The sequence below is a fragment of the Littorina saxatilis genome, unplaced genomic scaffold, assembly GCF_037325665.1.
Source record: "Littorina saxatilis isolate snail1 unplaced genomic scaffold, US_GU_Lsax_2.0 scaffold_974, whole genome shotgun sequence".
NCBI lineage: Eukaryota > Metazoa > Mollusca > Gastropoda > Littorinimorpha > Littorinidae > Littorina > Littorina saxatilis.
This window is the reverse complement of record NW_027128633.1, coordinates 1-24,589: the sequence shown is the minus strand read 5'-3', so window position 1 is coordinate 24,589 and position 24,589 is coordinate 1. Positions and strand designations below refer to the sequence as shown.

Here is a 24,589-nt window from a genome sequence, read left to right as displayed (position 1 = left end):
AAAGCAGCACCGCCCTTATAATTATGGCCCTTCGTGGTCGGCTGGGCGTTAAAGATAGAGTCTCCACGCCGCCATCTTGGAGAGTTTTTTGCCGAATTGGGCCGATTTGAAGAGTTTGAGGAATCTACTGTACCTTAATTAAGACGCACCTGGCTCGGTTTGCTCAATAAAGCACCAGAAGTATGCTAAATAATTAAATCAAAATGAGTAAATTGGCATTTGGTCGCGACCGAGCTCTCCACCATTTGAAGATTAAAATTGGCCGTCAGTCAAGACTGGTTTTCGTCGCCTGTGCTCGCCGAGACGGCTGCTGTCATGACAACTGGCAAAAAATGGCCGACGACTGAACCGGGCGTATCGCAAAGAGCTAGTTCATTTCTCAACGAAATTGAGTCCAGAATGAAAAGGAAACCAATGACAGAACCTGAACAGAAGCGACGCAGACGACAAACTACAGCAGAACGCAACAAGCGAACCATATTCATAGGATATCAATGGGAACGATGGATACAGGAGGCTGTAAAACTAAGTGTAAGTGTAACCGTTGGGGCAGAATTAATCCCCCGATGAAGCGCTCGCAGAAATCCTGCTAGATTTGTAAGTACGACAATCCAAGTTCTTGTTGTGTAGATCTATACTTTTTCCTGGCCGAAGCCTCATTACATTTTTAATCAGTAATGCTTGCTGGTCCTGCCATTTCACGAAAATGGACCAGCCACTGTTTGTATCCATGTGCACTTTCGTAAATTCCGTCACTTGACGAACTCAGAACTGTCATTTTCTTCACCGCGATACACAGTTCATTGCGAAGATCTTCCTCAGTAAATCGTTCAGATTCCACGTACGATTTGTTGTCAAGAAACAACTCAAACGAAAGTTTCAAATCAAACTCATCATCCTCCATCTTGCTTGTCGAAGCACCAAAGTACTGTATCGATGTAATGAATGCTTGATCAAGCGAGCGCATGCATACGTATTTTTTTTTGGCTGTGGCGGCTGATTCTAGTTGTTATGTTTTCGGAACACAAAGTGATGAATTCTCAGTGAACGCACTATACAGAGAGTAAGGCCCGCTTTGCTAGTGACACGCTAGGGTCCGCGCTATACTGTTAGGAGGGGGGAGGGGGGGTGGGTAACGCCAAGAACCTATCGCCAGGCGAGTCTAACATCACTTACACATGGCTGTGCTTTGTGTACACGGGTGTCTGAGACTGTCTAGCGCCACCATTGTTTCTGTTGCTATTTATAAACTATGACGTGGACATCATTTGTAAACATTGCCGAGCAGGATTTGTGCTCGGAACAGCTGATTCTGTGACGGTGTGCAGCCAAGAGGCATAAGTGAAACGGGAACAGTCATGAGGATGCAGACAGATTTTCAATACATTCATCATGTTCTCTTTTAGAAAATGAGAACAAAAAATAACAAGAGGAGAACTTCGAGAAGTAACAGGAGAATGTACGCAACAATAAGCTTTATTTTTGGGGGGATAGGTGTGTGTTGGTGTGATTGTTCCTTTGTATATTTATCATTCATTTGTGTTTATACAGTGGATCCCCCTTTTACAAGACCCCCCACTTTCAGACTCCTTTGACCTTCCATTTTAAGACATTGTTTACTCAGAATTTGTTTTCATAACCTCGTTAATTTACTCCCATTTAAAGACTCCCTCCTGTTCATGAACTGATTTTCTCAGATTTCATAGATCACATTCCTGTACTTATTTTTCAATATTCTTCCAGTGAGGTAAGCTGTATATAAAAAGGAATATATTACTCCCTACTTCAATACTTGTATACATTTGTCAAATTATTCAGCCAGGAAGGTGTTACAATCTTTTGAGAAGTTGGCAGGAGGCGCTCCATGCTTTGACTGAAGGAGTTCTGTACCTCCCAACTATTAAAGTATTATTAAATAAAATAGCAGGGGGCCTAAAATGTAGTCATACGCTCTTCATGGTTTCTTTGTGTAAATCATGTGGAGAAAATTACATCTTTACATAGCGTATGGTATGTTATGTAATGTGTATGTGCACAGATGCATATTTTCAAAAACTCACACATACCTTTTTTTCATTTACCAGTTACTATGCGAAGACACACGAACAGCAATCTTCTACATCTATCAAGGCAACTGGCGGACGACAACCAGTGATGCAGGAGTCAGATGTTTCTTAATTTCATCTGTAGAGGAGTCGGTGTAAGTCAATAAATCTATAATTTGCACATTGCTGTCTCTGAACCAAATGAAATGGAAGAGTGAATGATGTTTTATTGTGTGTGTGTGTCAGAGTGTGTGTGTGTGTGTGTGTGTGTGCCTGTGTTTTCATTTGTTATTTAGACTATGTAATTAGTTTCAAAGAAATACATGCCGTAGAATGAGTGCAGGTGAGTGGTCATATTTTTAATTTGTTTAGTTTTCTATCAAGATCATGTGTATATAATATTTATTTGTATAAGCAAATCGGCCGGGATTGCATAAGCTGCCATTGGTTTGAAAATAACTTGTCTAGATTTTCTTTATTATTGCGTTTTTGCGGAGAAACAAATGGTTACAGTTAGAGGACAAGACAATTAGTATTATTAATAAATGAAACAACAAATGCACACAAATATACTCAATTGACAAGAGCATTGTTCAATTTTATTTGATGTAAATCTCAAGACCACAGCCACACATTCTCTCTGAACAGTTCAAGGGGGAAAACCATAAAACTAGTGTCTGGATTCTAAATTTCACTGTTTGAGAGATCTCAATGACCCAGAGCCATTGTTGTATTACTTCCACAGCTGCACCATGTTGTCAATGAGCACTCTTGGCTGCTGTCGTATGACCAGGGACCCAGGGTATGCAGTCATGGAGACCTGCTTTGAAGGCTCTACAAGATGAGCAAATACTTCCTGAGAAACATCCCCAACTACTGAAATTTCAGGTACATATAATAACAGTTTTTGATCAGCAAAAAGGACACATTGTAACTCTTTCAGACTTTTTAGACTCGAATAAATGATAGTTCAAATTAAAGTTAAAATAAACATCAGTTCAGTCAAATTGTGGAAACTGTTAAAAAAATGTGAGTTGCGGGATAGATTGAATAAAACCTCTAAATGTAGAAAGTCTAGATAAATACAAAGAAAAAACATTTTTCCTGTGCTTCTTCAAAAATTCAAAAGCAGGGACTGTTTGTTCAAATTTGCTATGCTCTCTACCATCATCCTGAACTCAGGTCAAAATGAGTTCAGCTCATTCTCTCCCTGACAGGATGCCTTGAGTTTCCTTGTCTGGAGAGGAAACCGATATTTTTACATATTTAGAGCTTTATGTAATGAATTATAATTTACTAGTAATACCTGTGCTCCGCACGGGATTTTTTCTTCTTCATTAATTACAGAGTTAATTATGAATAAGCAACAACAAAAACGTGTTCAATGTGCAATGGCAAGCGCCTACAGAACAAAATGCCATACATTTATTGGGAGAGATAAAAAAGGGCACAGTGGTGGATTGGCCATGACTTGTGCAGTGACAACAGTAACATATTAAATTTAGAAGTAATTGCGACAAAGTTACCCCAAAAAAGCGCTAGCGCACACAGAACAACAAAATGTGATAAAACATCAAACCTAAGAAAAGGAGCGTTCAATGTGCAATGAACTGCAAACCATTTACACAGCAGCAAACATGTGACGCTTTCTGAAATTTCGGTCAATGTAATGATATTTTCTTTTTACCCGGCTCGGCGCTTGAATACACTTTCTTTGTTTTCTTGCATAGCTGCTCGCCATTAGTAATGCAAGAATCTACAGCTTGGTGAAGACAGACAGTTACGAAGGAAAGGCTAAATTTGTTTGTTTATTTGTTGCTTAACGTCCAGCCGACTACGCAGAGCCATATCAGGACGAGGAAGGGGGGGATGAAGGGGGCCACTTGTCAAGCGATTCCTGTTTACAAATGCACTAACCCATTACTTGTGTCCCAGCAGGCTTTAGTAAAACTAAATTAATACCTACTGGAAGATTACCAGTTTCCAGTATGTTAAAATAGGCTTAACCTATCTACTGCTGGACTTACATCAGAACACTAACAGATTAAACTATACATGAATCGCGAGACAAGCGGCAAGAGAAGAGATTTTTGGAAAAAATACAGGTGAATGAGCAAGAAGGCAGAAAAAAGAAAAGAATTCATGAAGAAAAAGAGAGCATGACAGGAAAGAGGAACCAAAAATCTACCTAACAGCAAACTAGAAAGCTCCTGCGGTTCCAAAAACAGGAAGGGCCTTTAATTTCATAACCGCAGTGCCCCACTGCGGGAGAAAGGCTAAATGCGGCCAAACAAAAAAAAGTGGCTACATTGACCGAAATCTCAGAAAATATGACACATGGGAGTGAAACAAACACATAAACACAGCATTAAATGAGCAAATAGTGTGCACAGTACAAAAAAAAGTTTGACACATTAGCAAATAGGAATGAAAAAGTAACCCAAAATATACAGTGGGTTCTGTGAACAATAACAAATCATATAATTGGGAAAGAATAAAACAGCGTTAAATTGTGCCCTTTTCTTAGATTTCAGTCAATGTGGACAGTCTGAAAATTCAATCAATGTGACAAAATCATTTTGTCACGCTTCAAGTTCAACCAAGATGATGAATGCTAGTTAAAATGTGTAAAAGAATATATAACACGAATCATATAATTGGGAAAGATATCTCGTCGCAGTACCCCGACAGCTCGAGTCACCCACAATGAAACGTTTGTACGATTGACTGGACTTAAACAAATTAGCGGCTACATTGACATAAGTGAGGGACATAAATGTGCAAAAAAATGTGCCCAGAGAACAATAGTTGAACGCATCACCATATATGTCTTGAGACGGGAAAAAAACAGCACTAAATGGAACAAAATTTGTACACTTCAGCAAACATGTGAGTGAAAAATAAAATGTTAACTCTTACACTGGTGCAATTCTGTAACACATGTTACATAGCCACTGGTGAATTAACAGAGAGAAAAATAACAAAAAACGGTCATAATATTATAGGTTTTCGCATACATGGGAGGTAATCGGAACCGACCAAACAGACTCAGCCAGTAGCGCGACATATGTCGTGACAACCAGGTGACAGTATGCCTAAAGTAGCGCGACATATGTCGCGACAACCAGCCTCAGGGTTAAAATGTGAAATTGGTTCTGCGTTCTGCGAACAACAAAATGTTTACACATGCATTGTGCACAGAGAACAAAAGTTTACAGATCACCATGCATATATGGTATTATGATGGTTAGGCCTGAAGAAATACATTTGCTTTTGTTTAATATCTCTCTTGGGCTGCAAGCCAGCACAACATAATTAAAACATTTCATTTGCCGAATCAGCGCCACCAAAACTGATAAATAGGACTAAGCATGGAATATTCATTGCAGGAGCTCTTTTTTATTTGTCATGCTGTGTGACACACGCGTTGCAGTTGTCACCATGTGTAGAGTTTAAGATGATGTGATTCCTATAGATTCTTATAAAGACAAAGTCGATCTCCGTTACACCCCGCAAAAATGTACATGATTGCCCATATGGTCTTTGTTGATGTTCTTTGTCTCGTGACTTTATCGATATGTCGCAAAATGATTCCACAAAATTCAAAACAGGGATCAGATTTTACCCGCAATGACTGACTCGAGTAAATAGTGTGCACAGTACAAAAAAAAGTTTTACACATCAGCAAATAGGAATGAAAATGTAACCCAGTGGTAAATATACAGTGGGTTCTGTGAACAATAAGCAGATTCGAGATCGTCGATAATGATTTTTGAGTCACTTGAGAAAAAGTGACTCTATGTAATCGGTCAGTGTTAGTCTGTCCGGCCGGCCGTCCGTCCGTAGACACCACCTTAACGTTGGACTTTTCTCGGAAACTATCAAAGCGATCCGGCTCATATTTTGTTTAGTCGTGACCTCCAATGACCTCTACACTTTAACGATGGTTTCGTTGACCTTTGACCTTTTTCAAGGTCGCAGGTCAGCGTCAAAGGAAAAATTAGACATTTTATATCTTTGACAAAGTTCATCGGATGTGATTGAAACTTTGTAGGATTATTCTTTACATCAAAGTATTTACATCTGTAGCTTTTTACGAACGTTATCAGAAAAACAAGGGAGATAACTAGCCTTTTCTGTTCGGCAACACACAACTTAACGTTGGGCTTTTCTCGGAAACTATAAAAGTGACCGGGCTCAAATTTTATGTGAACGTGACTCCCAGTGACCTCTACACTTTGACGTCTGCTTTGGTGACCTTTGACATTTTTCAAGGTCACAGGTATGTCTTGAAGGAAAAAAATTGAAATATCATATCTCTGAAACTATTCATCGGATTTGATTCAAACTTTATAGGATTATTCTTTACATCAAATTATTTACATCTGTATTGTGTTGTGAATAGCAATTTCTTCCTGTCCATCTGATGCCTCATATAATATTCAGAACTGCGAAAGTGACTCGATCGAGCGTTTGCTCTTCTTGTTCATGTTTTTTTTGGTAATTTATAAATTACAAAGGAATTGATATGTAAGACGGTTTCAAGCGAGCTATTTTTCGCGGCTGTATTTACTGTGCAAACAACTCTAAATATGACAAAAGTGTCACGTGATAATCAACCGTTTGGTTTCGCCGCTCACTGGAGCAGACGATTTTTTCTGTAACCAGTTGACAGTGATGAAACCATATATTACGGTCTCCTTCCGGCAGCAGTCCCAAAATACAAAACGTCTCTTTCCGTGGCTGTGTCAGTTTCCAATGCGACACTGTCATTGGCACTGTCATTCTTGTGACGCTCGTCGCGTTTTCACCTGTTTTTGACCGAAACGTAGCACAGGATGCCGTTGAAAAGCCAAAGGTCTTCAGCTTTTGTTGATCTTTGGCAGGCCTATTAGTTTTAATTCGGTGGCATAATTCAATGCGCTTCGTCAAAATTTCTTAAACTGAAACCAAAAGCAGACGCAAGACTTATAGTCAGTTGGAGTTGTCTCCCGTACTCCTAAACTTTAGTGTGCTGCAGACGGTTGTACCCAAACGGCTCATATCGCAAACGGTTTGGAATTCCCAAAAATGCAAGATCAGCACTACACGACTTCAGTGCACCTGTAGGCGAGAGTGCTCGGTCAATTTTGGACAATGTGTATCTTGAATGGAAAATATCGAATATCACGCTGTCCGAAGGAATGGTGTTCTTATCGGAGAATGACAGCGCTCAGTTCAAAACGATAGGACATCAGACCGCCATGCTGCTATGTGAATCGGACATTTGAGCCTTTCAATCGGTCTATGCCTGACGCCTAACGACATCCCCGCCTAGGTTAGGAAAGGGGGGAGAAAATTGCTTACGCCCTGACCCAGGGTCGAACTCGCAACCTCTCGCTTCCGAGCGCAAGTGCGTTACCACCCGGCCACCCAGACTGGTTTATGTGATTTTTCTTTGGGGTGATCTAAACCTACGCTCTTAATTCACCTTTTCAACATGCATGACTTTTGACACAACTCTGTACTTAGCACAGGCGACCAGCATATATAGCCTGTGTACTGGCCAGCTGGATCGGTAAATTTTTTCCTTATGGCCTACACACATTAACTGTATCTGGCTATTTGGACTCGTTCTCCCAAATAACCATATTTGCACAAAATAAATTGTCTGTAAGCAGCATAGTGTTGTGTTTTATTGATGTCTCCCTCTTCTGCTTCTTCCAGGACGAGGGCGTCGCTTCTCTGGGCCCAAGCAAGTGAAAGGAAACTCTCATCCAGCACCAACCACCAGTGCATCGAAATCCTGGAGTGTAAACAGAAAATCATCTTTCAGTGACAAAACTTGATTCAGATTTAAACATTAAAATTGTTAAAAAAAATATGCACCAAATTTAAGAAAATTGGAGAAAATAATGAGAAAGAAGAAATTGTAATTTATGTAATAGAGCATGTCTTGGTGTGTGTGTGTGGGGAGGGGGGGATATACACCTGTGACGATACAGGCTTTCCAGTATGATAGAACAGAGTTGAGGCAGGTATATAAAACAGAAAGCAATTTAATATAGATTATATCGAACACAGAAGAAGAAATGTACATGAGTGATGACACTGGTTAGTAAAACAAGACTGTCCTGGGACATTGTGAATATTTGTGTAGAGGCACCTGTAACATATCTTTAGCTTCTTGGAATGTATTGCACATGATTGTCTCTTGAGACACATATATACTATATGTCACCCTCTCCTTGAAATAATCTTCTAATACTTGATTATTTAAACATGTTGTTTTGCATCATATCCATTTTGTCAGAGGCGAGTTTTGCCTCATTTGTACACATTTCTCCAAGACATTTGAATTCTGGTACACCTTTCCTTTTCATAGCTCGTGCCCAGTGTACCCATGTACTGTACAGAAACCCTCTTTTTTATGCCCCCTTATTTGTAAGGTTACTTTCTCTGATTTATGTTTATAAACTGTTATTTTAACCCTATTCTCAGACAGAATTATTTCAGAGTTTTTTTAAAAATATTTTAATGGTGGCAACTGTCTGCTTGCACTTGCAGAGGATTTAGAGCAAATCTCACACAAGGAATAGGTACTTACTGTCATAAGGCCAACATTCAGCTTCACCATTTAGAGGCTAGGGCTTGGAGTTTCTCCTGGCCTGGTTCCTGGATAAGTTTCTGGAAGTGGAAAGATTGTTAATTCACTTTTAAATCAGTCAATACCCATTTTTACAACTATGCCTGCTTGAACCAGCCATAAACGAGTCATAACACACCACTAACCTGAACGATGAGCAAAACTTGCAAAGTATTTCTTATGAACAATGGTGTGTTTTTTAAATTTTAAAATGACTATTTCAAAAGAAAAGAAAGTACAGTTTTGTAAAGCACATTCATTTTTTTATATTGACATTATGACAACGTGTGATTTTTCACACTTGCTTTTTTTTTATTGTTTGTAAATTTTACCTCATCTAATGTTCTCATATTACATCTAGCACATTTTCCCTTGAAACCTTAAACAATTCAGAGGAGAGAGTTTTGTTACAACCTGTACTTGTGTATTTCCTCACAGGATACATTCCATGTAAATTATAGGAAAGTATTCTGATGAATGTATAATAACAATGAATGGATCATTTTAATGACAGCAACATAAACAATGATGTCACAAGGGTGTTGTCTATTGCATTTCTGTGTGTCTCACTATGTTATCAGGAATTTTTTTACAAAAGGCAATCTTGCACGTAAAATTATATCACACAACTGTGGTATATTGCTCTTCAGAGGAAACAAAATGTTGGTGGGCCCTTTTGACAGACAGATGCACAGCACACTTCTATCCTTGCCATAATTATAACTGTGAAATCCCCATTATACTCTTCACCCAAGAAAATAATATCTTCTGTTATTGTCATCAAAGTTCACCCTATTATTTGTTATATAACTATTTGTGCAAGTGCTATTGTCATTCATGATTCTGTGTATACATGCGTGTGTGTGTGTGTGAACCCGTGCATGGAAAGTACTAGGAAAAGGACTAAAACTAATCCTGATTTACCTTCAAATTGGTTCCTCAGCAGATCACTTTCTGTCCGCACCTCTTCCTCTCCTGCTGCCCTCTAGCATTAGTAAGGAGAGCATGTTCTGCTGGAAGCGAAACTTCCATAGCCTAGATGGAACGAGAAGAGTTTACAGTTCTCATACTTCATCCTTACTCAATTTACAGTATCTGTATCAAACCTATTATCATCAAGAAAAGCTCACTTGACTTTGAAGAGCATGATTCATTCTCTATCGACTGCCCATTGAACAAATAAAATTCAGCTCTCATAAGCTTTACTTGTGCGAGTAGAATTTTTGCTTTTAAAATGGGTGTGATAATTAGTATTTTCTGTTCTACTCACTCTTGCAAGCAAAGCACACTTTTACTTTTAGTTTACTGTTGTGTTTATTCCAGTGGTATGAATTGTAGCTAAAAAAAATGCATCTATATATATATATTATCAAAAGAGTAACAGTGCAAATGCAGAGTCTTATAATTATTTCAGAAGGCAAGTCCTTGATTTTCCAATCCATGATCTACACACATTCACTGATTGAGCTATCGCCGTATCGGAAAGACATCAGCCAAAATTAACTTCAGATTGGATGTTTCTCCACGAATTTCAAGCGTTACAATGGTCCAAAGTTCGATCAGCAGCACTTTGGAGGGAAGGGGAAAAGTCAGTATTAAGTTTGTGTGGGATAAACCATATGCAAAGCCGGCTGACGTCCTCGTTCTACTGCCTCTAGTAGCTGAAAACAAGTGATCTCATCGGCTACCAGTAAGTTCGTCACACGGTAGATTCGTCACGGGTGACGAAGTTACCGGCAGGGTGGGCGGGTGTTTATGCTTAGAGCTTATGCTTTCAGATGTTTGATTTGTGGGAGAGATTCAAGATTCACATTTTTAAGAGAGAGAGAGAGAATGAAAATGCCATTTTATATTGTGTACTTCACCTACTCAAAGAAAAAAGAGATACAAAATAAATACGCACAACATCACATAATTATGCTCTGTGAAAGGAGAGAGAGATAGAGAGAGATAGAGAGAGAGAGAGCGGGAGAGAGGGGGGAGAGGGAGAGAGAGAGAGAAAGGGGGGGGAGGTGCAAGGTTGTATTACCATTACATAACAGCCGCGCTCGGACTACTGTGGCGAAGTTACCGGGGACCGGTGATGAATCTACCGTTTGACGAACTTACTGGTATCCATCTCATCATATTCATACCAACCAAATGGTTCGAAATGACTCGCCTTACAGATTTCTTTGCAGTCCTGCTGGGATCAACTTTTACACTAATACTGACTGTTGTATTGAAAGCCCTATTTGATTATAAACAACATTTCCTGTGGTCTACAAATCCGACACTTACCTGGTCAGTCTCCAATTCGTCAAAACGTTCCCTGATAGTCGCCATGTTGTCTCGAATCAAGGGACATCACCCACGGAACACATCACAAGAGTGCATTTTCCTTTGATATTACGACAATTGATTCAACTTCCCAAACTTTTAATTCTGCAAAGTTAAGTTTGTCCTTCTGTGTGGTAACATTATTCGTCACGCAGAATCTTATGGTAAAGCTTTTAGGGCGATCTGAAGGCCTTTTACTGGCGGAGACTATATCTTTAAGCAAACAAACAAACAAACAAATACGCACAGACAGACGGACACACACACCTTTACAAACAAACACATATACACACTCATCATACACACACAAACATACACACAAACTCATGCACACACACATTCACACTCTTTCTCCCTCTCTCTCAGTCTTTCTTACACACACACACACACACACACACACACACACACACACACACACACACACACACACACACGAGTACAGACTCATGCACGCGCACACACACACACACACACACACATACACACACACACACTAACACTAACACTAACACACACACGCTAACACTAACACATGTGCACAAAATGAACACACACACACACACACACACACACACACACACACACACCGCCCGAGAGAAAAAGACTACAGGGAGGCATGACGTCATGATGCATTAATTGACGTCAAAGACTTTTGACCGTGACGTAATCTTCTTACGCGAGCTTTATCCATAGTCTTGGATAACCACACACAAATAGACTTGGAAACTACAGAATTTCTACCCGTCCAAAGTGGCCTTGGGTGGCGTTTGCTCAAAAAATGAGGGGCGCCAATTGCACCCACCGTATTTTTGTTAGTATGGTCCCAATTTTTGGTGAACTTCCATCTTCAACTGTAGCCCGTAGCCGGGCACAAAGAATCCTTCTTTATCATGTATTATCGGTATGAAAATTTCTCAAGTCGATTACAGTATAGCGTTCGTGGGATACCTTCAGCTTCGCTGGGATTAGAATTATTAAAACCAAAGGGAACCGGCTCTGACAAATGCCCTCACAAATGTGTGATGTGTCAATTTTCATAACGGTAGATTTTGAGATATGCTTTTCAAATCGCGCGCACGACCGCCCGCGCGCACACACACATAGTTACACATGTAAACTTTTTCTTTTATTTAAGTTTGACCTGGTTTGTGACCGGAAGTTGCTGGGTGGACTGGTGCAAACCTTGGTCATCTTCGGTCAGGGCTGTGGCGCAGTACTCTCCTCCATTTTCTCAGACAGGTACGTGACTAAACATGACTTTAATCGTATTACTGCTAAAGCTGCGCTCAAGAGGAATCCTGAAGGTATTCCACGAGAGCAATACTATACCTATGAATCCAAGACTGTGTAATGACGGTAAATGAACAACTGGCGATGCTGAATTGTTACTTTACAGTAATTCTATCGGCAGCAAAGCAAAAATTATCATAAATATGGCAAACATAATACAGGACCCTAATAAAAGATTGTTAGGCTGTGAACAAAATATCACAGCCAGTCAAGCTCAAGAAGCATTGTTTTCTCTAGGTTATGTACTTTGCTGCTTACACTTTGAGAATAAATGGCCTTTCTAGCATTATAAATGGCTAAAACGTGGCCTCATCACAAAGATCTTCTCCCAAACGCATCAGTCGCGTGGTTGTTGTTGTTGTTGTTGTTGTTGTTGTGTTTTTTTTGTTTTGTTTTTTAATGTAACGAGTAGTAGGCTATAGTGATCTTTTCCAAAGAACTCAATGTAGCTCTATCAGTTTACATGTTGATGTCAGGTTCGGACGAAAGCCAACTCTGATTGCCTCACAGCTGGGATTGCTGGGTGTAGGGATGGCCATTGGACTGGCACCCAACTACGCTGCCCTGCTGGTCTTCAAATTTCTCGTGGGAGGATTTCAACAGGTAAAGCTAAAGACGATGTCAAGTACGCGTGGGACCCTTGTGTACTTCAAGTCAATACTACAGTTTACAAACTCTTTGGATGTCACGAGAATGCGGAAATGAAAGAAAGAAGAGAAACAAATACACACAAAATTGAGGTATGACAGGCAAATGTTGATGTAGATATTCAGCATAAAACGATCACGATCCAAAAGTTACAACTGGGATTATGTACTGTTTTCGGTAAATGTAAGAGGATGTGACTGTTGTACTATCTTAGGAGCCATCTTTACTAAATGTTCTGGCGAATTGGACCTTACAAAGTTCTAGGGACATTCACCGTACTGTAATTTAGTAACACCAGCCACGATGTGCTCAAAAATGACCCGTAACTATTCCTGTTTATCAAATGAAATTTTAATCGGTGAAGTTTTCTGCATCCAATTCTTCAGTGTTACGAGTGCTTACTTTCATTCGTCGTCATGTTGTTGTTCTTCTTTTTACTTCTTTTTTTGGGGGGGGGGTAGTCCTGGGGGGTACTCATCCGTCAAAACAGACACGAAACGAAACGCTTTTGCCTTTTGGTTCATGTATGTGTCTAAGCGCACGGATGGTCTTATCCCATGTAAAACCCTCGATTGTTTGAGTGTGTACAGCTATAGAGGGGGGGGGGAGGGGGGGTAGCCCTGTAAGATGTCTGTTTTGCAAAAAGCTTGTGAGTGCCAAATTAAGCCCTGACCTGTTGTCGGTGTAGAGGAACGCTTCCAGGCCGGGCGGCTTCTGGCAATAAAATCTGCAAAAGCTGGCATATATTTACTAGTTTTTGTGTGTGTTTTTGTGTGTGTGTGTCTCTGGTTTGACTGGACGTTGATGCAAACATCTTGTGACTGCAAATCATGTCTGCTTCAGGGCGTGGTGGGGGTGAAGGTCACGATGGCCATAGAGTTATTTCCTAAGGAGTACCGGTCAGTGGCAGTTCTGGTGGACGCCTTGTTTTGGGGCCTTAGTGCCAGCGTCATGGCGCTCCCTGCATTCCTGCTGCGGGACTTCACCTGGAGATACTTGCAGTACGCTCTGTCGGCCGTGTCTGCTCTCATCTGTCTGCTGCAGCTGTGGTCAGTGTGTGGTACAGTGTGTGTGTGTGTGTGTATGTGTGTGTGTGTGTGCGTCCGTGTGTGTGTGTGTGTGTGTGTTTGTGCGTCTCAACCAGTGTTCTCTGTATGTCTATGTCTGTCTTTCTGCTTGTCTGTTTCTGTCTCTGTCTCTGTCTCTGTCTCTGTCTCTGTCTCTCTCTCTCTCTGTCTCTCTCTCTCTCTCTCTCTCTCTCTCTCTCTCTCTCTCGCTCTCTCAAATCCCTGGCGATACCTGAAGTATTCTCTATCTGCCTTGTTATCCCTCAGCTTCCTACTGCAGCTGTGATAGCGTATCATAATGCTGTGCATTGAAATGACCGATTGATTCTCGAGTGCCATGATTCTTGTAAGCCCTTACAACGTTTGGGGATCAATCGTTCCAAGTCAATGACACGTTTCTTTCTTTTGTGGTTTGAATACTTAACGATCAATTCACATTTGTTAAGGCCCTTGTGCTGCCTGAAAATTGACCCCAAAAAATGTTGTTTTGTTTTCATAACACAATTATCTTTTGTGTACAAAAATGCCTATATTTTTTCACACAGTTGACTTTTTTTTTTAATTTTTTCATTTTATTCTACTTTAAAGTGGTTGGGTCAGCCTCAGAAAACGTCACTTTTCTGACACCTCTTTGAGTATACTATAGATGCATCATATATAAAATAAAGAGTACTCTTTACCTCCCTTGAAAAATAGTATGAATTAATAAATACTCCCTTGATTTACACATTTTTGGAGGAAATTAGGGGCTTCTTATACCAGGCTGGGACCTATAAAGTCATTAAAGAGCCTCAGTAAGGTAAGAAACCCTATTTTTGAGGGGGTGAAAAGTTTACCGAAAAACACATGAATGAGCTAATTTTTGCATTGTTGGTAGCGAAAAATGTACCAGATCTTCCACGCTCTCAATTATTGAACAACCCCCAAGCAACTGAGTGACGTCCCCTGATGTAAAAGTGACACGATGTTTTGCTCATTAGCAAATAATAGATTCAGCATGTTATTTCTCGTAATGTGTCTGCATTCATCTGGGAGGCTGGTGCTTTGATTACATGGTAAGATTGTTTTGAAGCCTTCGCGTATTCTATTTATATCGTTGTTCTGAAATATGCTAAAACCGTTCATCTCAGTACTGAACTGACGCTGTCGTTTTCTACATGTACGAATGACAGTCAATCGAACTATTTGACTTCCAAATGCTGCATGGTCTAGCGCGAAATTTGTCAGAAAAACACTTCTGCTTTTAGCCGCGGGGAATTTTAAGATCAACTAACAAACATCATTTGGTAATGTGGAGAAGATAAGCTACATGTCACTAACACGGCGGATGAGAAGAATCTCCTCAAATCGAAAGAAGGGCCCGGACACAGCCTCACTGTGGCACAGGCGTTTGAATACGTTCTCTGGAACTGTTAGCGCACTCTAAGAGTGTGCTAACAGTTTAAAGCGCATTGCCATTAGCCAATCAAAAGTTTCACATCAGTCATGTGACACCAGTACTTACTGACAATTAATATTATATGATGATTTGACTTATCACATTTTATAGACTAATGGATATATCCACTTGCCTTACTGTAAGAATCCAGATAACAAATTATATCAACCATAGAAAAAAGAACTATAACTATATTTCGTGTTACTAAAAATAGCACATTTAGGAATATTATTCTTCACAATTGCTTTAAACAAATGGTTTGACAACAAAATACCCATGTAGCAGAAAACTATACCCTTTAACTGGGACTTTTAGACGTTTGTCTGTGCAGGTACATTGACGAATCGCTACGCTGGCTGGTGGCAAACGGCAAAAAAGACGCCGCAGTGACAGTGTTGGAGCGAGCTGCACGAGTTAACCGAAAGGATTTCACTGTCATCGTCAGCACTCTAGATGACAGCGTCACAGAGACAGAGAATTCTCGTGAGTCTTAGACCCCCAAAATGACAAAGACATACGATATAAGACGTAATTACAACAATGGTTTAGGGAAATAACTCTGTCCAGATTTGCAGGCGGTGTGGCAGAGTAAAAGTTCAATGTGTATGTCTCGTGTGTTCAGAGCTAACTGCCGACGCTGTCAATGGCAACGTGGATGGAGACGCTGAGGTCGAGGGCAAGGCCAGTAACGGAGGAGACAACGGCACAACAACGCTTTGCTCGGATCTGACAGCGCTGGAGGCCAAGCTGGCAGAGACTCTGGAACATAAGCAAGCCAAAAAACTGACCCTTCTGGACATCTTCAGGCATCGGACCCTTTTCATCCATTCCCTGGTCACTTGGCTGACTTGGTAGGCTCATATACAATTTACTTTTTTCATAATCATGCTTTTGTTCGTGTTTTCTCTCTCGTTGTCAGATCTCACAAAGGTTTGTTGTTCTTGGTTTTTTGGTTTTTTGACTCACATGCGAAGCAAAAGTGAGTCTATGTACTCACCCGAGTCGTCCGTCCGTCCGTCCCCCCCGTCCGTCCGTCCGTCCGGCCGTCCGGAAAACTTTAACGTTGGATATTTCTTGGACACTATTCAGTCTATCAGTACCAAATTTGGCAAGATGGTGTATGATGACAAGGCCCCAAAAAACATACATAGCATCTTGACCTTGCTTCAAGGTCAAGGTCGCAGGGGCCATAAATGTTGTCTAAAAAACAGCTATTTTTCACATTTTTCACATTTTCTCTGAAGTTTTTGAGATTTAATACCTCACCTATATATATGATATATAGGGCAAAGTAAGCCCCATCTTTTGATACCAGTTTGGTTTACCTTGCTTCAAGGTCAAGGTCACAGGAGCTCTTCAAAGTTGGATTGTATACATATTTTGAAGTGACCTTGACCCTGAACTATGGAAGATAACTGTTTCAAACTTAAAAATTATGTGGGGCACATGTTATGCTTTCATCATGAGACACATTTGGTCACATATGATCAAGGTCAAGGTCACTTTGACCCTTATGAAATGTGACCAAAATAAGGTAGTGAACCACTAAAAGTGACCATATCTCATGGTAGAAAGAGCCAATAAGCACCATTGTACTTCCTATGTCTTGAATTAACAGCTTTGTGTTGCATGACCTTGGATGACCTTGACCTTGGGTCAAGGTCACATGTATTTTGGTAGGAAAAATGTGTAAAGCAGTTCTTAGTGTATGATGTCATTGCTAGGTTTAGCTGAAGGTCAAGGTCATGTAAAGGTCAAGGTCAAGCATGTGAGTCGTATGGGCTTTGCCCTTCTTGTTATTTTAAGTTTGTGTGTGCAGTCGCTAAAAAGATGTTTAACTGATACGCTGGCTTTTATTGTTGTTGTTATTGTTGTTGTTGGGTTTTCTTCTGTCAAACTTAGTAGTATGTGTGTTTGTCGGGGGGTGTCTTTGTGTCTGTGTGTGGGTTTTTTTGTTTGTCGTGTAAGGTCTCTGTTTTGTCTGGATTTTGATGCAAAAACTTTGTGACTGCCAACTTAAGCCCTGACCTGTTGGTCGGTATAGATGAGCGCTTCTGTGGCGTGTGAACACATACAACTAAGAGTGTGCTTCATGGTGTTATACTTTCAGAGTCCAAATATCAGTTGGCTGTGATGTGTAAACAGAAAATGATCCTGTGCGCAGAAAGGACGGTATATGTACCTTTAATAATGTCTGATTCAGGTTCACCTGCGCCTTCGCCTTCTTTGCTCTCTATATGATGTCTACCACTCTCCATGGAAACCGCTTTCTGAACTACTTTTTGACAGCCGCCATGGAATTGCCCACTGGTTTTGTCATCTACTTCATACTCGATAGGTGAGCTGGTGTAGGGGCAGGTTGTGAGCTCTGCTTGAGTGTGGGAGGGGCAGGTGAGTGTGTGTGTGTGTGTGTGTGTATGTGTGCGTGTGCGTGAGTGTGCGAGCGTGAGTTTCTCTCTCTCTCTCTCTCTCTCTCTCTCTCTCTCTCTCTCTCTCTCTCTCTCTCTCTCTCTCTCTCTCTCTCTCTCTCTCTCTCTCTCTCCCTCTCTCTCTCGTTCCTATGTTTGTGTGTGTGTGAATGTCTGTGTCCCATTGTTTCACTTTCAATATTCAATCATACAGATATTTTGGTTAGCAAAAAATAAAGGCATACAGACCTACCTCATACTTCGATCTCTCTTTCGCTTGAAGAGGCTGGAAAACGATTTCAGCAATCCTGAACAAATTGCCGTTGTAACCAGTGTGTCTCACGTGCAGAGTTGGCAGAAAGACAGCGACACGCGGCATGTTCATCCTGGCAGGCGTGGGGCTTATCGCCAGTGGCATTTTTAGAGTCTTCACTGGTAAGTGATAATACACAAACATAATACAATCGGTTTTTAACGAAATTCCAAGCAAAGCGTTCAACCCGCCCCGTAGGCGGACCACTATAACACGGGAGAGGGAAAAATGTGTCCAGTATTAACAGATGTTGACCATAATCAGGTTTATTATTGTTAGATTATCAATAGACGATTTTCGGAAATAACTCCGTCGGGTTTGTATGGGTTGTGAAAGAGTGAATGCCCTTGCTTTTCTTCTGACAAAGAACTTCACACGTGCTCCTGCTCTAGTGTTTCGGACACATCCCTAACTAGTGATTGGCCCCTCCAATGTTTGTCCGAGTCAAAAGCAAGGGCATTCTGATCACTCTTTCACAGCCCATACAAACCCGGGGCGACATATTTATTTTCGGAATTGGTCTATTGAGTTGTCACGATTTATTTTTCGAAAAAAAACGTACTTTGGGTTCTCTGTATTTTGTTTAGGTATTTAGAACACCAAAGTATCATTGTGTGATGTATTTTTGTTCATCGTCACACTCTTCCTTGCATTAACAGGATCATTTTTAACGTGATTTATTAACAGTTAAAATCATTGTAAAAACGTTTGATCCTCTTTTCATTAGAATCGTATTTTTGTTTAGCACCAGTATCACCATTTGGGAAATACTCGTCTTCTATACTTACGGTTCAATCTTCTTGCTCTGTTTTGTATTTTCACCCCAAAAAATGATGTATCTGTGCAATAACAACAAGTCGCGTAAGGCGAAAATACAATATTTAGTCAAGTAGCTGCCCTTTTTCAGCAAGACCGTATACTCGTAGCATCGTCAGTCCACCGCTCATGGCAAAGGCAGTGAAATTGACAAGAAGAGCGGGGTAGTAGTTGCGCTAAGAAGGATAGCACGCTTTTCTGTACCTCTCTTTGTTTTAACTTTCTGAGCGTGTTTTTAATCCAAACATATCATATCTATATGTTTTTGGAATCAGGAACCGACAAGGAATAAGATGAAAGTGTTTTTAAATTGATTTCGAAAAAAAAAATTTGATAATAATTTTTATATATTTAATTTTCAGAGCTTGTTTTTAATCCGAATATAACATATTTATATGTTTTTGGAATCAGCAAATGATGGAGAATAAGATAAACGTAAATTTGGATCGTTTTATAAATTTTTATTTTTTTTTACAATTTTCCGATTTTTAATGACCAAAGTCATAAATTAATTTTTAAGCCACCAAACTGAAATGCAATACCGAACCCCGGGCTTCGTCGAAGATTACTTGACCAAAATTTCAACCAATTTGGTTGAAAAATGAGGGCGTGACAGTGCCGCCTCAACTTTCACGAAAAGCCGGATATGACGTCATCAAAGACATTTATCAAAAAAATGAAAAAAACTTTCGGGGATTTCATACCCAGGAACTCTCATGTCAAATTTCATAAAGATCGGTCCAGTAGTTTAGTCTGAATCGCTCTACACACACACACAGACACACACACAGACACACGCACATACACCATACCCTCGTTTCGATTCCCCCTCGATGTTAGAATATTTAGTCAAAACTTGACTAAATATAAAAAGACCTTCTATGAATCACCGAGGAATAATGTTAGACATTCTGTCAAAGAACAAGAACTTGCCCTTTTTTTGCAAATGTATCTTGTGCCTATGATAATTATATCCAGGAAACCAAACGAATGTTTATCAATATGAAGATACTGTTTTTACAAAGTGGGGCCTGTTTAGATTGAAATAAAACATACTTAAAAATTCTTCGACAATGTTAATTGTTGTTTTACGCGTTTTCAGGTAACGCGACGCTTGGAACACTGTCTGTTGTGACAGCTATGTTGGGGATGTTGGGAGCGTCAGGGATTTTTGCTCTCGTCTTTTTCTTCACGCCAGAGCTCTTTCCCACAAATATGAGGTCAGTGGGGTGGGTTTTTTCATGGTTTATTTTCTCCTCCAAAAATTGAAAAATAAGAAAAAAAGATAAGACACAATTTTATGTACTTTTTAACCTCTATTCATCATGGTTGCCCACAAGAACGCGGTAGGGGGTAGGGTAGTGATTGGCGGCTCGAGGAGGCGGGGGGGTGGGGGTGGAAGGGAGGCTGTGTTGTGCTGCATTAATGATTTTCAGGGAATATTGACACAAGCCTCTTTTATTTTGTCATAACAAGGTGGGGTGCAGCGGGAATGATGAGCTCTGATACCAATAAAGGAAATAAGCGCGCTTAAAGGCACAGTAAGCCTCCCGTAAACCATCACAGATACGGTCAGGCTTTTACACACAGTACAAACACCCTTTCATTTAAAACACTCACCGATTGAGAACATCCTAGATGCCCTCCGTAAAGAGCGAACAATTTTCAAAGAATTTATTTTTGCGTGGTTTATCTTACCCCTGAGCCATTGTGAACCCGTGTGATCCAGTTTCCCTTTTTCACAAGGTAGTTGTCAGTTAGTCATTTGAATGCGACTCGATGTGAGCTTATTTAAATAGCACGTTTTTATGCACAAAACAAACGGCTGTGGTTCACAAGAACTCTAGCGATGGCTTTTGACTGTTGAGAGGAACGGCGATATGCACTGGTAAACCGTCGTCTGCTACGACCCTTGCGTGACTCTGCTTCCGGGCTTTTCTTTTTTCAAACTTTCACAACTTCGAATTGTACTGATCTTGTCTTGATGAAAAAAGAATTCTTTTATGATTAAAGAATGTTTGTGTAACAAGCTGTCAATTTATTATTTAGATTTTAAATTTAGGTCTAGCGCAAAACCGCACCACGGTCCAAAAACATTTTGATAATCATCGATTCACGGCTATCGCCAGTTTACATCGATAGAATGAGACCCGAAGGGAAGTAACTCATGTTTGACCTGAGTTCAGGATGGGTCCAAAAAGTGTTCGAGACAATCTGCAAAATTAATTCTTTAAAAATTGCTCGCTCTTTACGTAGGGCACCTAGGATGTTCCCGTTTGATGAGCGTTCAAATGAAAGGGTGTTTGTACTGTGTGTAAAAGCCTGACAGTATCTGTGATGGTTTACCAAGTCCACGAAAATAAATTCTTTGAAAATTTCTCACGCTCGACAGAAAGCAGCCAGGATGTTCCCGTTCGGTGAGCGTTCAAATGGAAGTATGCTTGTACTATAATGTAGACGCTCGGGGAGCTCTGTGATGGTTTACGGGAGGCTTACTGTGCCTTTAAAGAGAAGTTTTTTCCGAACATTCATACACATACAAACATTTGTTACATTGTTGATGTCGACAGAAATCAAGCCCTTGGGGTGGCGTCCTTTGCCGGTCGACTTGGAGGGATGTTAGCCCCATTCATGACTGATCTTGTAAGTATACACATGACGCATCACACTCCCTTCCTCCCGCAATAATTACATTATAAAACACATACTCAAGAAAACACATCTATTTTCTATTTAAAATCGGTGTTTTCCTTTGACATTTTAGGGTCGTTTAGTTCGTTAAAAAAATTCGTGCTGTACTAAAACTAACGAAAACAAGAATTATAAAAACAAGTCGCGTGAAGCAATATCACAACATTTGGTTAATCTTTTGGCCCAAAACTAAAAGATCAATACTGAAAATTAGTCATCATCGGTATTGCATGGATATAGTAAGGCTCGTCTCCGCGAAGCATGGGAACTTAGTACCTAATTTCCATAAACCGGTGGGTTTTTTCATTCTGAGCACATGTTCAGCGTAAACGTAAGATATCTACATATTTTTGAATTCAGGAAGTGATAAAGAATACAATGCAATCTTCTTCTTTCTTTTTTTTAATCTATTACTGACACCAAAAACTGTATAACGAATCGGGTTTTGTGCCCCTGAAAGAAAGGCGACGTCGTCATAAACTTTTGCTGTATTATAAAATTGTAAATCGTTTAACCCCAGAATATTTATACTCCAAACTGCCGGTCCTGGTTTCCGATGTAAATCCTTACCACAGACGACGCCCTCTTGAACGTAAGGTTCCATTGTGCAGAAGTGAGTTATATAAATCTTCATTTTTTCCTTCAACGACACATTTGTGGAATAATCTTCCAGAAAATATACAACAAACGCAGTCAGTTGGTGAATTTAAAAGGTATTTGACCGATGGAGATGTTGTTGTTCCACAGTATTATTATTTAGGCAACCGCCAGGCACAGGTATTTCACAGCAGGTTGAGATTAAACATGAGCGATTTGCAACAAGACTTAGTTAAAGGCACAGTAGGCCTCCCTTAAACCATCACAGAGCTCCCCGAGCGTCTACATACAGTACAAGCATACTTCCATTTGAACGCTCACCGAACGGGAACATCCTGGCTGCTTTCTGTCGAGCGTGAGAAATTTTCAAAGAATTTATATTCGTGGACTTGGTCCTCAACAACAATGGCGCCTCGTTTTGGTGCTGGACGGCTGTTATAAATATTCAATACCGGAAATCACGCCCGGACAGTAAGCCTCCCGTAAACCATCACAGATACTGTCAGGCTTTTACACACAGTACAAACACCCTTCCATTTGAACGCTCATCAAACGGGAACATTCTAGGTGCCCTACGTAAAGAGCGAGCAATTTTGAAAGAATTAATTTTGCAGATTGTCTCATCCTGAACTCAGGTCAAACAGGAGTTAGCCCTACTTCCCTTCGGGTCTCATTCTATCGATGTAAACTGGCGATAGCCGTGAATCGATGATTATCAAAATGTTTTTGGACCGTGGTGCGTTTTTGCGCTAGACCTAACTTTTAAAATCTAAATAATAAATTGACAGCATGTTACACAAACATTCTTTAATCATAAAAGAATTCTTTTTTCATCAAGACAAGATCAGTACAATTCGAAGTTGTAAAAGTTTGAAAAAAGAAAAGCCCGGAAGCAGGGTCACGCAAGGGTCGTAGCAGACGACGGTTTATGCATATCGCCGTTCCTCTCAACAGTCAAAAGCCATCGCTAGAGTTCTTGTGAACCGCAGCCGTTTGTTTCGTGCACAAAAACGTGCTATTGTAAATAAGCTCACATCGAGTCGCATTCAAATGACTAACTGACGACTACATTGTGAAAAAGGGAAACTGGATCACACGGGTTCATGATGGCTAAGGGGTAAGATAAACCACGCAAAAATAAATTCTTTGAAAATTGTTCGCTCTTTACGGAGGGCACCTAGGATGTTCTCAATCGGTGAGTGTTTAAATGAAAAGGTGTTTGTACTGCCGGTGTGTAAAAGCCTGACCGTATCTGTGATGGTTTACGGGAGGCTTACTGTGTCTTTAACCGACACCTCTCTGATAATTTAGAATGTACGTGTGGAGCATGCCCGGAAGATTCTGAACATTTCTTGTTACACTGTCCAAAATTTAAAGAACATAGAACCATTTTATTAAATAGTCTGCCAACACACGTTCTAGACTGCAAAACACTGGAAATATTGATTTAACTATACCTTTGAACACAAAAATATTCTCTGTTGTACAAGACTATGTTATGTTAACTAATCGCTTCGGCTGATATTAGATCAACTGTGCAATTGATGCAACCAGACATTCTCTCTCCCCCTCTCTCTCTCTCTCTTTCTCTCTCTCTCTCTCTCTCTCTCTCTCTCTCTCTCTCTCTCTCTCTCTCTCTCTCTCTCTCTCTCTCTCTCTCTCTCTCTCTCTCTTCATCTTATTTGTTTAAAATATAATGAAAGATTATCAAGATAAGTGTTGAAGCTATCACTTGTTCGCCATGTTTTGCTATCGGAATGTGTATTGATTATCATTTCAAGAACGTGTCAATAAGCAATCTGCTTGTTAACGTTCTTAATGTTGTTATTGTTTGAAACGTGTTTATGAGAAATTGAATAAAACACGCTTAAACCAACAAACTCATCCAATAATGTTTAAGCATCCAAACCAAAATGCCATCCCATAGTCCGGAATGACAATCTTTCTACAAATATTTAGTCAAAACTTGTCTAAATGTACAAAGATAAGTTTATGGAACGTTTGATTATTGACAAAACAAAACATTAATTTGAACCTCGTTCTCTCGGTTTTTAAATTGGACCAACACGATACACAACAGCCAAACTATAAGGAATGGGTGATCAGTTGGCTTAAAGGCATATGTACGCGCTCCCGTGTTTACAAAGTGTAGTTTGCCCATAATCGATGTCAAACGCACCATAAGACCATGTAATGACGATATGTCGCCATGCGCGGACCATATACATGCATTACAGCTTGTTTTAGAGTCTCAAAAACTTTGGATGTAAACAAAGACGCGGAGTTATTTCCCTTGCGTCAACGCTACCTCTGTTGGCAAATCTATAAATAG

At 40.2% G+C, this 24,589-nt stretch overlaps 1 protein-coding gene and 2 long non-coding RNA genes across 3 annotated transcripts; 2 read left to right on the top strand and 1 right to left on the bottom strand.

Moving 5' to 3' along the window:
* The first annotated feature begins 366 nt into the window (after nt 1-366).
* On the top strand, nt 367-3,088 carry LOC138956990 (uncharacterized). The gene is made up of 2 exons (XR_011452897.1): nt 367-2,200; nt 2,791-3,088. It is a non-coding gene; the product is annotated as an uncharacterized lncRNA (long non-coding RNA).
* LOC138956991 (uncharacterized) lies at nt 2,618-10,579 on the bottom strand. The gene is made up of 3 exons (XR_011452898.1): nt 9,595-10,579; nt 8,632-8,711; nt 2,618-7,830 (listed from the first exon to the last, which is right to left on the bottom strand). It is a non-coding gene; the product is annotated as an uncharacterized lncRNA (long non-coding RNA).
* Nucleotides 10,580-12,128: 1,549 nt separating this feature from the next.
* Nucleotides 12,129-21,612, top strand: LOC138956989 (organic cation transporter-like protein; the record flags this gene model as incomplete). The annotated part of the gene is given in 9 exon segments (XM_070328172.1): nt 12,129-12,228; nt 12,756-12,882; nt 13,771-13,976; nt 15,764-15,915; nt 16,055-16,283; nt 17,636-17,770; nt 18,190-18,275; nt 20,072-20,189; nt 21,540-21,612. Coding segments are annotated over 8 exon segments (1,071 nt in total), but the record flags the coding sequence as incomplete, so codon positions are not given.
* Nucleotides 21,613-24,589: the final 2,977 nt, after the last annotated feature.